Source organism: Protopterus annectens, chromosome 12.part0 (genome assembly GCF_019279795.1).
Source record: "Protopterus annectens isolate FY-2018-M chromosome 12.part0, PAN1.0, whole genome shotgun sequence".
NCBI lineage: Eukaryota > Metazoa > Chordata > Ceratodontiformes > Protopteridae > Protopterus > Protopterus annectens.
The window spans coordinates 4,772,760-4,790,652 of NC_056746.1; the positions used below are offsets into that span (position 1 = coordinate 4,772,760).

The following is a 17,893-nucleotide window of genomic DNA, read 5'->3' on the forward strand; positions in this document are numbered from 1 at the left end:
GATGTTTGTCCTGCAGTTCAGCCTGTCCAAGTCATTTTTTAGAAGTAGTACTTTTGCAGCAGTTTTCTTGTAGTTCTTTTCTTGTAGGGTGAGAAGCCCCAAGTTCATAAAACGGCAGTGCAGTTTATTCATTTCCTTTCTTTTCAGAGTGCTTCATGCTCAGTACACTGAACTAATTCAGCCCAGGACAGTAGAAAGCTCTGTAGAGGAAACTCCAAAAATGTCAGCTGGACAGATGTTACTGGTGGCATTTGATGGAATGTTTGTCCAAGTAGAAACTTCTTTTGGGCTCTTGATTGAAAAGGTAAGGGCATCTGCATTTTAGCAGTTTGCATGCAAGCAGAAAAAATATATGCAAGTTTTTCAACAAGTTTAATGTTTTTCATTCAGTTAAACAAAATGGAAGTACCCCTAGCCTGGAGGAAAATCGATATAATTAAGGAAGCTCGCAGTACCCAGGTTAATTTTTTTGATGACGATCACCACCGGCAAGTGCTTGAGGAGATATTTTTTTTGAAGAGATTGCAAACCATCAAGGAATTCTTCCGACTCTGTGGTACCTTTGCACAGACTTTGTCAGGTAAGGGAAAAGTAAAAGAAATTATTTTTGCTCCTCTTTGAGGAGAAATGGAAGATTAAATGTGGCTGCTGATCCAAACCACCTACTAGAATTTAATTTTATAATCTCGCAGAGACCCAAACAAATATGCTTTGTCATTAAAATTTTCTTGACCTTTGATAATTTGCTTACTTGTCCTATTTCTGCACTCAAATTGGTGACATTTGTGTTGCAATAAAATGCAGACTTAGTTCTAGTGTTAAAAGTAAGGGAAATAAGATCTCCAGAACTGCCTAATGCTGTATGTAGCTTGCACTGTGTACTGTTAACTTAGGCTGTGCATTCATTTGTAATTACCTCAACAAGTGTAACATTGAATTTTGTAGTCCAAAGTTTAAGAATACAGGTGATAAACCGGCACTGGATCGTAAAAGCCATGAATAAAATACCAAAATGACAGGACGATGATGATTATAAAAACAAAACACAAAATTGCGGTTAAAAGGACAGGTCCTGTTCTCTATGATGACCACCATACCAGTATAGATGATTTGGACAATGACCAACACGAGGACCACCACTATGAAGATTGATATGCTTTCCCTTTGGACGACTCTCTTCAGAGATGATCAGAGAGATTGGCAAAAAAACAACCAGCAAGGCAGGAAAATTCAAACTGAATAGAGAGGGGGAACAAATGAAGGACAACAGCAATGGTCCGTACAGGCATAGTTAATCAGGCCAAGTCCAGTGAGTGTTGCCTTAAATGAAGGAATTGTTTCCATTACTTCTGTTCAGGAAATTGTAATTTAGCCAGAACCATTAGATGGGTTTTTTTGTTGTATCAAACGAAGGAACTGTTTCTATTACCTCTTTCTATAATTTTAATATTTACACATTTTCAAGTTTAGAAGTTAATCCAGACCACCATAAACAATTTGTGAAAGGATTTGTGGTTTATCCCCTTTGGATGAACCAGCATTGGACAAACGGTATTGGATCTTAAACTTTTTATTAGAAAGCGTCATTTTTGTATTTTATATGCCAGTGAGATGGTTAAAGACATTTCTCCCAATGAATTTAAAAGGAGCAGTTTGTCCAATGACCCCACCCCATAATTAATGTATTTGAAAAAAACATGTAAAAGGTAAGTTAGAAATCTACTGGCTAAAAAGAAGAAATTTAGATGTTTTTATCTTCTCGCACAGGAGAAGGAGGTTTTAGCAAAATAACTTCAGATAAAAATATTATATGTATGCAGCCACATAAAGGAGGGGGTTTGGTTATCATGGACCTTATTGACTGCATTGGTAAAATGATCTCCTTACAAGGAAACCGTTTGGTTTACCATATTGTGTCAGCCAATGAAATCAAAATTGCCTATAGTGCAGTTAACATCCAGTTGGATGAATGGTTATTGTTTGATAAAGTTTTCTCTTCAACTTCATGAGTTTTTGAAAATACAGTTGCCTATTATTCCGAAGATTTTCAGGATTCCAAACATACTTTAATACAAGACCTACCACTTCACCCCATTGTTGCCTCCAAGGTATCTATAAACAGAACCATTGGCAAAATATATATATAGATCGGAGACTAAAGGTATTGTTTTTGAACTTTCCACACATTTTAAGTGATTCATGGGACTTACTGGAAAAACTTTGTATTTCCAGCGATGAAATTCACTTTTTGATTACTTTGGATATCAAACATTTGTATGCAGTAATTCCCCACAAACTGGGGCTAGAGTTCAGTGAGGTTATGAAAAGGCACAGTACTCTTTCCGAGAGTGACTCAGTTTTGGTTTTGGAACTGACGAAAATTATTCTTGGCAACAATTTTTTCCTATTTGATGGCATATATTTTAAACAACTCCATGGGGTAGCAGTTGGGGCCACATGCCCCCCACATATTTGTCAATGCCTTTCTTTTATGGTGGGAAATTGATAATTTTTAAGCTGGAATTGTTTTCCCATTGTGTTTCTTATTGATTTTTGGATGATATCCTAATAATGTGGTCTGATAGCAAAGAGCAGTTTGAAAGCTTCTTCTTTGATTTGCAGTTATTTTCATTGTTTTTAGACTTTACACGTTGTATATATGTCAAACACATTATTTGGACATTATTTCAAAAGGGGAAGAGGGTACTCTTATTACTAACATCTACCGGAAACCAACATTTTAATGCCTTCTTACATTTCCAAAGCAACCCTTTACATCAGAAGAAAGACGGTTGTTAAAAGTCAGTTCATACGTTTATCCCGTTTGACTTCTGATGACATCGTCTGTATTCACAATTTCAACATCCTTAAAAATATGTTCTTGGAGAGAGGTTATCCTATTGGAGTTCGACTTTTATCAATAAATTCTGCAAGAAGGTAAGGGGAAATATGCACATATTGTTAAAGGAGGCTGTGACTTCTACTAATGAAATCAGTAAAGTTAACATTGAAATGAACAGGTACTATTGTCTAGTGGTAGATTCTCTACCTATTAACTGGACACCGTGGGTTCGATCCTTAGTGTCTGACAGTTCTTCAAACTTTTTTCATGAGCAATGATATGGTTTTGCATTATTCATTAGATGGTTTTGACATCTGCAAAGTCGTTAAAAATTGGTTTCTACTACAGAGTGATGAGATTTAGAATCCTGTTCAGAGGTCCTCCTACTTTTACTTATAAGAATTGACCTAATATTAAAAATATTATTGAAAGACCGTTGGGGGTCTTTGCAGTGGTTCAGTTTTCACTTACAAATGTGGCAACTGTAGTCAGTGTCTGTTTATCTAGACAGACTTCCAACACCATTATTTTTAACAAGGTTTTTAAACGGACTGTTAACGTCATGTACAGTTGTAAGTTGGACAGGGCTGTGTATGTGGCAAGATGCATCACACGTCCTGAGTTCTACATCAGAAACACTAGCAACGCCTTTAATAAAAGAACTTAACACATTTCATAGTACTGCTAAATGGGATGATGAGTACTTTGGCTCAACTTGCTGCCAGCTGTCACACTTTCGTTATCTTCAACATTTTTATACCGAAGACAACAGAACAAACAACATTCAGGTGACTGGCGAAATTATCTGCTTCACCGAGAGATGCCGTGGCAATTACATTCAGACACTGTGAACTTAACAGGTCTAACCAAAGCCATTTCCATCAGCAGTGAACTAAAACTTAGAGCATTGAAAATATAATGCAGTTGTATTGTTAAGCATTCGCAATTTTTTGGTACATTTAGTATTTTTATTTTTCGTGTTATTAGTTCATTTTTAACTTGCATTTTCATAGGTAGTGGTGGCCTTTGGCTCATGGTCAGTGTTGCTTTATGCGATTGGATTTCAAAATTTTTTTAATATCTTATTTAGATTGGTTCAAACCACGGGGGTGTGTCAGTCCAAAGGTTCAGTATTGATATGTGAACGTGTGATTATTTTTTTACTCTAAACTTGCATTTCAATAGGCAGTTGTTTTGATTGGCCTAAGGTCAATTTTTGTATTTGCATATCTAAAGTGATTTTTTTTTTCAAACATCGTAAGGGATTGATTCAGCCATTTGGTGGGGCTGTGATGGCGATCCAAGGGTTTTTATTGGACATTTTAGTCCATTCATGGTTTTCATATCTTACAGACAAAAGCGCTTGACTGTGTATGTGATTTTGGATTTTTATTGAACCTTAGTGCTTCCTGTCATTTTGGTATTTTATTCATAGTCCAAAGTGTGAAACATCTTGTCCATAGAGGCCATAGCAAAAGGGTGATATATAACTCGTCAGTTTTATTCATTGAGAGGTGGGGCACCAGGGTTTCCTGTACATCAGTACACTTTTGCTTATGAATATTAATGCCATACCCTATATAAGGAAATATGCTAGCACCAGAGGTCACTATGAATGTAAATTATGGAAGGTTTGCCTTTATCTAGGTATTTAAGCTGGCAGTGGGAGACTGTAAAATACTAGTAAATGGTCTTAAGGAAGAATGACTGTAGAAGTAACTCTTAAGATTTTGGTTTTCTCAGTCTTCATTTTTTTCCTTCTTGGAGTTTTCCAAGTATTGTCCGTCATTCCTGCAAGGAACTAAAACATCTTGCACTGGCGAGGTACTAGTAACAACACAAGGATGTCCTTCGTGTTTCACTGTTAGTCATCACACTTGGGTTATCTGCCTGCAGGGAGCCCTCAGTCGGCCTGAATACCAGAGACTTAGTATTTCAGGGTCGGTTGCTGTCGCTTCAGGACTGACGTCAGGTCGTCAGGGGTATAAAAACAGGCAGCCGACGCCATTACATCAGTCTTTCTTGCCGAGGAGCCAGAAGCAGTTCGCATGAGTGCCGGTCGGCCGCTATCTGAGTTTTCATTTCCGAATTGAGTCATCCTGAAGTCTTCTAAAACTAAGTACCCCGTTGGGGATCCTTTTCTCTTGCTCTAATCGATGTCAGAAAAAGTTAACAATTGTCTCGTCTGTGGAAAGCAAATACCACACCGAGATTTCTGTTCTTACTGCATCACCTGTTTAGGCCCAGACCACGAAGTACCTCGCTGTCAGTTTTGTGCTTTGTTCAACAGCCGAAGTATTCGTCGTCTGGCCCTTTTTGTTGCTAAATACTTCGCTCTCGATCTCCATATTCCAAAATGGCTTTGGATAGCCATCCAACTACCGATCTTCCAAAAAAAAACGTAAGGATAAAGACAGACACAGACCGCACAGGTCCAAAACTGCCGCCGCCAATGCTTCCATTAAGCTAGTCGCCAGTTCGCCAGTACTCAGTGAGGTGCTTTCGCAGCTCCTGATGCCTGCTTCGATGGATTAGCAGGCCGCTACTGAGATCCGTTCGGAGTCTGGTATGCCGCGAGATTCTTCTTTAACTACGGAACCTGCGGACGTCTCTACCTTGGATGGGTTTGGAGCCGCTGTGCAGGCACAGGCTTCCAAGGAAGTTCTTTGCATTACCGATATTCGACACAAACCGGTGACGACTTTCACGTCTTCAGTTCTGTCTAAAACTACCGAGTTTCTAAGGCCAAGAGTACGAGCTACACTTAGAAAAATGACAACCCAAACTCAAGCACCTGCTTCCTTTCCACAACATCAAATGCTTAAAATGGCAGAAGACCTGGTTATGCTGATTAGGGGAAGCCAGCCTTCTCCGGCTAAGAGAGAGAGAGAGACCTGTCCCCAGCAGGTTTAACTGAACAAGAGTCCGACGACTGAGGTTTCTGAATATGAAGGCATGCCTTTATATGCTTATGAGGATTCAGATGCAGAGGACTCCATTCTCTCTGCTTCCCCTCCAGAAGATTTTTCTTTTGGTGAAACCCTACATACTTTGAGATCATTTCCACTGGGAATGCCAGGATTATCCTCAGTCCAAAAAGAGACTCAGAGAATTTTTAGACTTACAACATCAACCTTAAGCTATACCTCCCGTTCTGGATGTTGTGGATGATGTCTTTATAGAATCCAGTCTAACTCCTGATACTTTACCCCCTACTCCAAGGAAACCTGACAGATGCTACAGAGTCCCTGACTCTCACAAATTTGTTTTCAAAAATCGTACTGCTGACCCAGAGGTCATTTCCCAGGGGCCTAAAGGTATAAAAGCAACTACAGCTAAGAATCCCACCCCTTAGGACAGGTATTCCCGAGCTTTAGACAGATGGGGTAAAAAAGTATACACCTCTGCAACTCTCGCCATTAGGGCATTGAATTGCCAGTTTCACATGCTGAAATACCAGCAACATATTATGGAACTTACTAAACAAAAATTATCTACTTTTACAGACTGTGCAGAAAATAAAAAATTACAGGAGCTTATGCATTCTGCAAGCCAAGTCAGCAAGCATACCTTGCAGTGTGGCTTTGATGCCCTAGAAGCATCTTGCAGAGCAGCAGTCACTGGTTCTGTACTCAGAAGGCATGCTTGGCTTAAGGAGCAGACCTTGCCAGACCATGTTAAATCAAAATTACTAGACGCTCCTTTGAACAAGGACAATCTGTTTGGCACCAAAGCAGAAGAGGTTCTAAAAAAGATGGAAGAAAAAGCTAAGTCTATGCAGACAGTCAGATTTTTTGCAAGTGCAGCCTCCAAGATTAAGTAGGCATTGCCCCTTGAAATATTGGTCCTTTCCAGCCCCCTCAAGGCCATCTCAGACTAGACCCAGGGAAAACAGACCCCACCCCCAGATTACAGTCTCAGGGTATGCAGAGATGTAAGCAATAGAGTACCTCCACTTCTAAGCCAGGGAGTACTAAGCTACCCCCTTATGGAAAGAATTCACAATGACTTCTCAACTCCTCTCCTCACCTCTGCCCCAAGTGCTCATGCCCCTAGGAGGAAAACTTGCCCATCATGCAAAAAACTGAATCTCCATCACCAAAGACCGATGGGTCCTCAACATTGTATCACAGGGGTACAGATTTTACTTCCACTTACTGCCAACCCCAAAAGTGTTTCCCATACCTTCCTCCAAACCAGTGGGCAGAGGCACCAAACCAAGTTCAATCCCTGTTCTCCATAAGGGCTATTCAACCTGTTCCTGCAGAACATATAGGTCAAGGGTTTTATTCCAGAGTTTTCCTGGTACCCAGAAAAGAGGGCACTTGGCACCCAATCCTAGATCTCTCAATTCTAAACACCTTCCTGGTGGTACCAAAGTTCAAAATGCTCACCCTTCAACAGCTTCTTCCTATGCTGTCCAGAGATGCTTGGTTAGCCACCCTAGACCTAAAAGAAGCCTATCTGCACATCCCTATCAGGGACTCATGCAGGGCAGGATCTATGCATTATCAGTTCTTTGCACTTCCCTTTGGCTTATCCACCGCTCCCAGAGCCTTCACAAAAGGCCTGGCTCCAGCCGTTGCCTACTGCAGAAAAAAAATCAAATTTACCCTTACTTGGACGATTGCCTGATTCAGGCAGACAGTCAGGAAAAGCTGTTGCAGCACTTGACATCTGTAAAAAAAAAAAAAAAAAAAAACCTTCTAACCTCCCTGGGGTACACTATCAACAAAAAGAAATCAAAACTAGTCCCCAGTCAAAAGATTGTATTCCTGGGAGCAAGCTTGGACACAGCATCCCAGATGGCATTCCTTACTCCAGAAAAGCAAGCCTATCTAAAAGGCTACTTCGATCAAATGGCAACCAGAACCCAGCTGTCCGCAAGGAAAATCCTGCAGGCCCCTAGGGTTCATGGCCTCTTGCATTCTACTAATTCCATATGCCAGACTCCATATGAGGTAACTTCAATGGTACTTAAAAAGTCTTTGGTGCCAACATTCTCAGGACCTGGAAACAGTCATGCCTATCATACCTTGTCTAAGGACAGAGTTTCTTTGGTGGGCAGCAGCATGCAACCACAACAAGGGACTTCCTTTACTCAACCCCACGCCACCCAGACCCTAACCACAGACACATCAGACTTTGCCTGGGGGGGCACATCTGGATGACAAGTGCATTCAGGGCCACTGGAGCCCAAGTCAAATTCATCTGCACATCAACCAAAAAGAGATGCTAGCTGTTCAGCACGCTCTCTCAGCTTTCAGATTCCTACTCTCACCAGGACCCCTGCTAATAAAGACAAGACAACACCACAGTTATGTGGTAGATCAACAAGCAGGGGGGAACCCACTCTGCAGGCTAGCCATGGCCCCTGTAGAACACAGCCTTGTACATGCATATTCATCTGCAAGCTCAATTCCTGCCAGGCAAGCAAAACTCTTGGGCAGATGACTTAAGCAGAAATCTTCTAGACACACACGAGTGGCAGTTAGACCCCAGCACTTTCAGCCTTCTAACCCAGAAATGGGGGACCCCAGAGATGGATCTTTTTGCCTCCCCCTACAGTCACCAGCTCAGAAATTTCTGCACCAGGACACCTCAGAGCAGGGCCTGGAAAGTGGATGCCCTATCCTTCCAGTGGGTAAGCCTCTCAATCTATGCATTTCCCCCTCTGCCTCTTAGAAGAATATTAATCAAGATAAGACAGGACAGACCAAGGGCAATCCTGATTGCCCTGGACTGGCCACGCCTGCACTGGTACCCGCTACTGCGCAGCCTGTCACCAGTGCCACCCTGGCACCTACCCCAGATCCCAACCCTCCTCACTCAGCAGGAGGGACAGATCTTGCATCTGCAACTGCAAACCTTGAATTTTGCAGCCTGACTTATTCCTTGAATTCTCCCCCAGTGATCAGCCTAAGCAAGCAGGTGCCGGACGTCATTCTTGAAGCCAGAAGACCCAGTACAAGGAAATCTTATGCTTAAGTGGAAAAGGTATTGTTCCTGGAGTCAATCTAAAAGAGAGGGCACAGCACTGCCTTCCTTATGTCTAATCCTGGATTACCTCCACAGAGGCCTATCCTTCTCGTCCATTAAGATCCATGCCTCTGCCATCTCAGCTCATTACAACACTGAGGCCACCTCTCTTCTCTCACCCTCTCAAACAGTTCCTGATAGGTGCAAACAACTTAAGGCCACCAAGGAAGATCCCCCAATCCTGCTTGGGACCTTATTTTTTTTACTGGAAAAGCTCACACTGCCTCCTTTTGAGCCTGCAGCATCAGCAGACTTAAAATTCCTCTCTTGGAAAACAGCCTTGCTTCTGCACATCAGTTCAGCTAGAAGAGTGTCTGAGCTGCAAGCACTTCTGGCTGTGGAACCCTTTATTATTTTTCATGCTGACAGTTAGTCTCCCTCAGGACTAACGCTTCCTTTATACCTAAAGTGGTGTCCAGCGTAGCTCTCAACCAATCTATCCATTTGCCAACCTTCTTCCCTAATCCTCAAAGTAAAGGGCAAGGATGCTGCACTCCTTAGATGTGCACAGCTCAGATTCTACCTTGATAGGACTAAGACCTTCAGGAAAATCTGACCAGTTGCTAGTCTGTTTTGCATCAGGGGCAGAGGGCAAGGCCATTTCAAAACAAGCCATTTCCAGATGGATAGCACACTTGCCATAAATGTAGATGTTAGAGTGTATTCACTGTTGCAGTCCTGGTTTCCCACCCTCCAGCCCCCTTGTGTGTGTGTCTCTCTCTCTCCTCTCTATTACTCACCCCTACAGGGCTGTTGGTATTTACTTTTTACTGGTGGTGTTTTTCCCACCATAACTTAGCTCCCTATTTGGAGGGCTCCTGACATTTGGGGCAAGAAAAACTGATGTAATGGCGTCTGTTGCCTGTTTTTATACCCCTGACGGCCTGATGTCAGTCCTGAAGAGACAGCAACCGACTCAGAAATACCAAGTCTCTGGTATTCGGGCCGACTGAGGGCTACCTGCAGGCAGATAACCCAAGTGTGATGATTGCAACAGTGAATACACTCGAACATCTACATTTATGGTAAGTGTACACAACTGTACTTTCTCATATATTCAAAATCAGTCTTTACTCCACTTATATGTTCCACTGTAATATTCTCTGTTGTATTCCACACTTCTTGGGCTGTCTTTCCTTCAGATAGCCTGCAGCCAGACAGTCTTCCAGAGATCTGTCCTCTCCCGCTGCTCTGACCAAAGTCCTCACAGATTTGAAGATACAGGTGGTATAAAGAGTGTAAAGGCCGGTACCGTATTCAGATCTTTCTTGCTGTGCAGTTAGCATTTGCTACATAATTTCTGCAGCACGTATAGTTTGTTGGCTTTCTTCCAGGAAGTCGGATGTGTACCCCATAGAGGCCTTTTTTTCTTAGCTTGGTTTTCTAGTTGTATATTCATTACTTAGTCTTCTTCAGAATATGCTTCTGAAGGAATTTGATAAATGTCAGTAACTGCTTAGTGTGTGGTAAACAGACTCTGAATAAAGATTTTTGTAGCAAGTGTCTGCTTTGCCTTGACACAGAACATGATGTGGACTTCTGCCCTCACTGTATAGACAAGTCTGATGATGGTAGAAGTCTCTCCAGGATTTCTATCACAAAACAATGAGCACTTGCCAGGCTTGGGGCCACTATGGCATCATCCAGGGCCTTCAACACCTTCCTCCAAAGAAAAAGCTTTTAGAGAAAAGGGAGAAGGGTGTGGAAACCAAGGATATGATAAGATTAATTAACTCTCTCCTTACAAGGTGAGGCACTTTACAGCCTCTCAACTGCGAAGCCTATATTGAATGAGGAGTCTGATGTAAACACAGGTCTCAGTGCCTGTGGTTTGTGGTTTACCCCCCCCCCCCAGTCCAACATACCCAAGGCCCCCATCAACAGCTGGAGATCCTTTGATAACTGAGGCTTACAGCATAAAGGAATGCTGGATCCCCAAGGTCTTTGTTCTTGAGGACATTTCTGATGGCTGCATTTGAAGTCTATGTCCACTGACAACCAGAGATCTCAAGGGTGTTTGTCTCTGATCTTGGAGGGCACAAGAAAATTGAAGGATTAATAGATGCTGCCTATCTTGCCTTTATTTAGACCTGGTAGTGCCTCCGCCCATTCCCCCTCCTGGACTTCGTTGGATTTTCTGGTCCTTATTAATTGAGAGAGCGAGACAAGAGGCCTAAGCTGGATTCACATCTGGTATCCAGAACCCCTTTTAAGAAGAGAAGAGCGGATCCTCTGAGAAATCTGACTTCAAGGCTGATTAACTGTTATATGTGCTCAAGTTCTCATCAGAAGGGAACCTGACCATGGACACCAAAGACTCATTTTCCTGCGTCTCCCCACCAGAGGACTTTTCCTTTGATACCCTTTCAGAAGATGAATTAAACTTTCAAGCGGGAATCCAAGGAGTAGTCTGAAGCCCAGTAGATGGGATAGGGCATTCATAGGGCTCCCTGAACCAAGGCAATTAGCTTTTTCTCCTGTGCTAGATGTTCTGGGAATTTGCATTTCTTAATACATTAGTGGAGCCTAACTCTTTTCCCCACAGCCCTAGGAAGCCTGATCAGTATTACAGGGTCAGGAATTCACATAAGTAACCTGTACAGGAACTCATAAGCTGATCCACATATGATGTCCCTGGATTGTAGCCTGGGAACAGACTTGACTCCTGCCAGGATTCTATACTTCTCAATCTCTTGGAGCAAGAAATATAGTCAAAGTGTAAAACAATGGGGCGGTGGAAAACGCCCAGAAATGGGGGCAGATTGTAAATATTGCTCTTATAAACTTAGAAGGTTGCTAGAATAACAGGATTTGAGTTGACATGCATTTTCTGAAGAATATGAAGTCTGAAACTTGACTGAAATCACTAAATAATGGCATACATTTCTCAGTGATTTGCTAGAAAACCACACATTTTATGAGGAACAGACCAAAATTATGATGCCAAAATCTGGACATTTTGCAGGAATCGCATCTTAAATGACAAGAAGAATAGAGCCCTTGATAGATGGTGTGTACTGCTGTTACCCTGCCAGTCCCACACCTTGTCAGCAAATGAGGACGAAAATGAAGACCTGAGATGAGTTGTTTGAGTTATGTGATCTTTCCTTCCAATTTGCTAAGCACTCTAAGAAATTTAACTGTGATACTGTGACTGTGTCAAATAGGGCAGCAGCTGTGGGTTGGTTATTAGGGGACATGCCTGGTTGAGGACCCTGCATTTGCCAGGTAGTGTGAAGATTGAGATTCTTAGTGCCATTTTTATAGGAATCTACTCTTAGGACATACAGCTCATGAAATATGTAAGAAATTAGAGGAAAAGGGTAGAACCCCACCCAGTCATTCATTCATATTTTTAAGACCTTTGTGCCTTAGCAAGGAAACTTCTGGTATACCATGTCCTGGCCTTCATATCTCCGACAACAGCCCACCAGATCTAACAATGGGAATAAAAGGAAAGTATAAAAAAAGAATGACATGTAAAATCTAGAGAGAGGCTTGGGGGACCTACAAGGAAAAGACCTACCGACTGATCAGCCATGACTCAGCCCAGCTGCTGCCCTGTCACCTCTCCCATCCCTTAAGCCCACCCATACCGCCAAACTTGGAGTGCAATTGGCCTTTTTTGTAGAAGAGAAAGAAAAAAAGAGGTTGGGTAAATCACTCAGGACAGATGGGGTACTAAGCATTGTAAGAAATGGTTACATCCTTCATTTCTTAGTTGCAGTAATAATCCTTGGGATTTCTTGCCTTGGAAGCCCATGGCCAGCCTGCAAAAGAGAGACTTGGTTCTTTCTTCAGGCATGGAAGATGCCCTGTCTTCTGACATCAGTGCTTCAGAGTATAAGGAGTTGTCGGCTGATACCATTTCCTCAGTTCTTTTATTGCTGGTAGTGTCCCGAGTGTCTAGCGTAGAAAGTCATTTGGATGAAAACCAGACTGAGAGTAACTTAAGCTAAATACCCCATTGGAGAACTTCTATTTACCTGTGTTTGTTGCTTGCAACTTAGATGTTGCTAAAGTCCAGTATTTGTCTACAGTGTGGAAATTAAATCCCCCACCAGGACTTCAACTTTTTTTGTGTTTTGCCTTGTCCAGGAGCATAACATGCCTGGCTGTCATCAGTGCTCATATTTTGTAACTCTAAAACAATCAACCATTTGGGCTGAGTCTCTGCAAAAATGTTGAGAAAAAGAGTGTGTCTGTGGTCTTCACATACCATAGTATTTGCCTGTAGATCTCCTATGTAAGAAGAAGGAAGATCATCCTGAACAGAAGATATTTAGAGGGGTACAACAACATATCTGTTAGCTCCCATAGGCTTAAGATTGACAGAGGGGAGTTGACCCCCCCCTTTGAAAAAGCTTCTTGCTGAAGCCTCTGATGAGACCCGTGTGGAAGTTACCATATCATCTACAATAGCTTATTCCAGGATCTTGGTTACTGAGAGGGAGGATTTCCCTGCATCATTGTTCATGAGGCAATCTCAGTTAACAGGATCAAGGTAGGGCCCACCTGCCCAACTGATCAATCCAAAATTAGGCCCAAGGCAAAACCTAAAGCTTGCTCTCACCTTCCCCTGCCATAGCCCTTTGGTCCTCCGACCACCTCACAGGCTTACCTGCAAGACCCATTTAGGCTAGCTGAGGACCTCTTAGACTCTTGGACTCTTAAGCAAACCTCTAGGAATCTTTCCTGCAAAATAAACATACCTTTCCTCTCAGGAGCCCTCCATTTCTTAACACTGTTATAAATACCAGTTGGCATTCGGTGACCAACTTTCCACAAGGTCATATGTCAACTCTGTCCCAGAAGATACTCTTGTCACAGCCTCACCACCTGAGGAAGCTCTCCTTTGGAGAGAAGCTACACAAAAATGAGTGTCAGTCAGTTGTGAAGCTCAGAATTACAATCAGTCCAAAAAGTGGGTCAGGCAATTTCTTGATGTACTTGAGCACAAGTCCCTTTCTAGTCCTTCAGTCTTGGAAGCAGTGGATATTTGATCCAGAACACTTCCCTGCAGCAATGCACCCAACCCCCTCCCACCAAACAAATGTTAGTTCTACACATTTCTGGACTCACTAACACCTATATAGGACTCCTGTGGCAGATCCTGAGCTGGTCTCCACAGGGTCCAAGGGAGCCAAGGGCTGCACTTCCAGGAATCCTTTGCCAAGTAATAAGGAGAGTAGAACCCTCAATAGATTTGGCAAATATGTTTGGTCCATGAGAGCCTTAAATTGCCAGTTTCATATGATTAAATTCCAGGATTCCCTCCTGGCCTAAATAAAACTAAAGCTAGAAAAGGACTTTAGACCAGGCTGTCCAGAAAGATTTGCTGGAAGTCTGCAGCATTCATTTCCAGGTTGCCAAGCACTCTGTACAATGTGTTTGTGGTGCTGTAGAGGTATCAGGCAGGGTACCTGCTTCTGGGTCAGTCATCAGGAGGCATACCTGGCTCAAGAAACTCCCAATTGAATGCCCCCCCCCCCCCCAAGAAGATGAAGACTGTGCAAACAGTGAAGTCCCACTTCCTAGATTCAGCAGAAATTTCCCTGCTAAAACATGGTCCTATTCTGCCTTTCATTCCAAATCCAAAAGCAAGAAAGGCCAAGAAAGTGGCAAGCTCATCTAAACCCTGGCCTTTGTGGGTCCCAGCCACATGGGGTCCAGCAGGGAGCAGCTGTGACCCAGAAATGCTCCTTCCTCCCCCCTTCCCAGAAAATGCCAGCTCAACCCATGATTCCTGCCTTCTACCCACCCATGGTTGATGATGAGGGAGCAGGCTCTTTCACTTTTTCAAACCTGGTAGGCCATCACTCAAGACAAGTGTGTCCCAAATCCCATAAGCTCAGGGTACAAAATGCTTTTCTCTCTTCCAAGCTTTTCAGGCATCCCACCAGTTCCAAATGGGCAATTCAAGGAGGCAAAGGTTCAGGTTTAAGATGTCTTAAAGCAGGGATCCATAGAACTGCCCCCCCCCCCCCAACAAGGATATAGGAGCAGGATTTTACTTCGGGTTGTTTCTGATCCAAAGACAGGAAGGATCCTGGAGGCCAGTCTTGAACCTCTCAAAATTAGACATGTTCCTTTTGGACTTGAAATTCAGAATATTCATCTTTATAAAAGCTCCTACCTCGAGTTTCCCCAAGCAGTCTTGGTCACTCCTGACCTGAAGGATTCCTACCTCCATATTCCTATAGTGAAAGAACACAGTCACTGCACATTAAGGCAGGGGGTGCCTTTTTTGCCTTGCCTTTTATCTTGTCTACTGCTCCTAGAGTGGTTTACCAAATGTGTGGTTCCAGTAGTAAGGTTTTGCAGGACAAGTGTCTCCATGTTGGTTTATTTGGATGATTGTCAGGCAAATCCCTCTTAACTGACCATGGATTTTCAGTCAAATTTAGGGGTTACTCTCAACCTGAAAAAAATCCAGCCTCTAGTCATCAACCAGGGAAATTTTCATGGGTTTGATTTCATGGACCAAAAAGTCTTCCTGCCACAGGAAAATACACAGTCCCTTTCTCATCCAGGCTGTCAGACAACAGTAGATTGTACCAGCCAAAGAAATTCTCAAGACTCTTGGGTACATGACCACCTAGATCCTCATGATACCCTTGACTAAGTTGCCAATAAACTCAGTAAGCAGAATAAAAACTAGAATAAACAGCAGATGCAGGGTGGTATCCAACGAGACGGAGCCCGAATAATGAAAAAAATTCCTTACTCAATCCAATGATCAAAATGAAGTACAAATACGCATAAAGTCACAGTTTAAAAATGATAAAACAACAAGTTAAGCGCTTTCGTCAGTACTCATACTTCTTCAGAACAGTGAATTGCTGGCTGATAACTCCTTAAATACACACACAGTCAATTAGTAAAATATTGCCCCACATCATTTCCTTTCAATTAAGAAACATCACAGGAAGTGTAAGGTAGTAGTGAATACTCCCCCTATTTGCAAGTACACAAAAAGTCAGCTAACCAAATGTTGAATCAATAGTGTCACATGTAAAGAATGTTATAAGGCAAAAAATACCAATGACAATATAAATAAATAATAGTCCAGACACTCATATGCGGTAACTGAAACACAAGCAGGCCTCAAAGTTCCATATACGAAGCTGATAAAAATTCTGTTATGCAAAATATCACACTGGTCACAATAGAATCAAGATGAACGTTCTTTATTTGGTACAGTTAGCGCTTTCACCTCCTCGGCTTCATCAGACTGTGATCAAACCAAAAAAAACAGTCATTTATATACCACTTCCAATTAAAACAATAATTACTTAATTACACCCAATAAAAACATGTATAAATTAAAGAACCAAGCGCTTATACTCTACGAAGATATAAAATATACGTTAAAAACCTATGCATATATGTAAAATTGTATATCTGCATGGGAAATATGTAATAGTAATAAATGAAATCTAATAATAAATTTATACTTAGTATAAAAACACTATATATAAAAAATATGAAACATACTTTGAAAAACCTATGCATGTATACAGAATTACCTAATTATTACTATTGTCTGCACAGGGAGTATGTATTGATCACGAGTGGAATCTAATACAACATTTCTATTTAAAACAGAAATATAATTTGTTATCCAACCATTATAGCAGATATAAATACTAAAAAATGTGGATGAACGCATATAAAACTCTCAACTATCATCTACTTGGGAGATATAACCTAATGTAAACACACTTTATTAACATAAAGACTTTCACATTTAATTTTCAAACCATTATAACGATCTGATCTCCAAAATTAGCCTATTGAACTAATTTATATAACTCTTCATTTTATTTTTCCTTTTGTCCTTAGTTTCCGTTTCTTTAACATTGTCTGTATATTAATCTTGTCATTCAAGCCGGGTGGGTGATCAGCTCTCAATCGAATTATCCATCTAAGTTCCATTTCCAGTGTGAAACCCTCTATATCCCCACCTCTAGGACTAGTTCGAACCTGTTGAACTACACAGAAACCAAACCTGTGCATTGGACCTGTCTTTTTACAATGTCTCGCTAGAGCATTGTGTTCTTGACCAGTCCTGATGTGGTATAAATGTTCCCTAATGCGAAATCTAAATTCTCTATTGGTCTTGCCTATGTAAAACACATCACATGCGTCACACTGTGCCAAATATATCACATTAACGCTCTTACAGGTGGTTCCTGTCATAAAAGAGAATTCTTTGTAAACATGGGGGGAATGAAATGTATTACTGGTGTTAATATAGCTACATTGGTTACAATTACCACATGGAATGGTATTATAAGCTATTACTCTCTTTCCAGTAGTTGGTCTTCCATAAAATAACCTTTTCATGTTTTTCATGTTCTTATAGATGAATCTAGGTTCATCACCTACTAGCCTCATAATTTCCTCATCTACTTTTAGGATATCCCACCGTTCTCGTATTATTCTCCTAATATTGCTAACATCTGAAGTAAAATAAACTGGTATATTTAAGACATGTTCTTTCATATCAATATTAACAGGAACATCCTTCCTCACATCATATTCTTCAAGATGATTGTGACTAGAGAAATATGGACGTGCTCTTGTCTCTCTAAGCTCAATAGAGGTATTGATGGCCCTCTCGATCTCATCTGTCTTATAGGCTCTATCTCGTAACCTCTTACTCAACCCAGTCAGCTCTGATCTAAAACCCTCATCCGTCGGGTTAAGTCTTGAAGCCCTCATAGATTGGCTCCTAGCTACACTCTCAAAGACATGCCTGGGATGCATGCTATCCCTGTGCAGGAGTGTGTTCCTATAACACTTCTTTCTGTGGATGGAAGTATTCACTAATCCATTACTCAACCTCATAATATTAACATCCAAAAATGCAACAAACTCTCTAGAGGAACTGGACGTGAACGTCAGGAATTCCACAGAGTTGTTCAAATATCCTTCAAATTCTAGTAATTCCATCTCACTACCTCTCCACACCAAAAAGAGGTCATCTACGAACCTCCTATAAAAACT

At 41.7% G+C, this 17,893-nt stretch overlaps 1 protein-coding gene across 1 annotated transcript in view; it reads left to right on the plus strand.

Moving 5' to 3' along the window:
* LOC122817306 (serine/threonine-protein kinase SMG1-like) overlaps window positions 1-17,893 on the plus strand; it is a gene marked incomplete in the record, with an annotated part of 2,898,779 nt that overhangs the window by 2,448,166 nt on the left and 432,720 nt on the right. Inside the window, 2 exon segments of the mRNA XM_044090530.1 lie at window positions 148-304; window positions 391-580. Coding sequence (XP_043946465.1) covers window positions 148-304; window positions 391-580 — 347 coding nt within the window.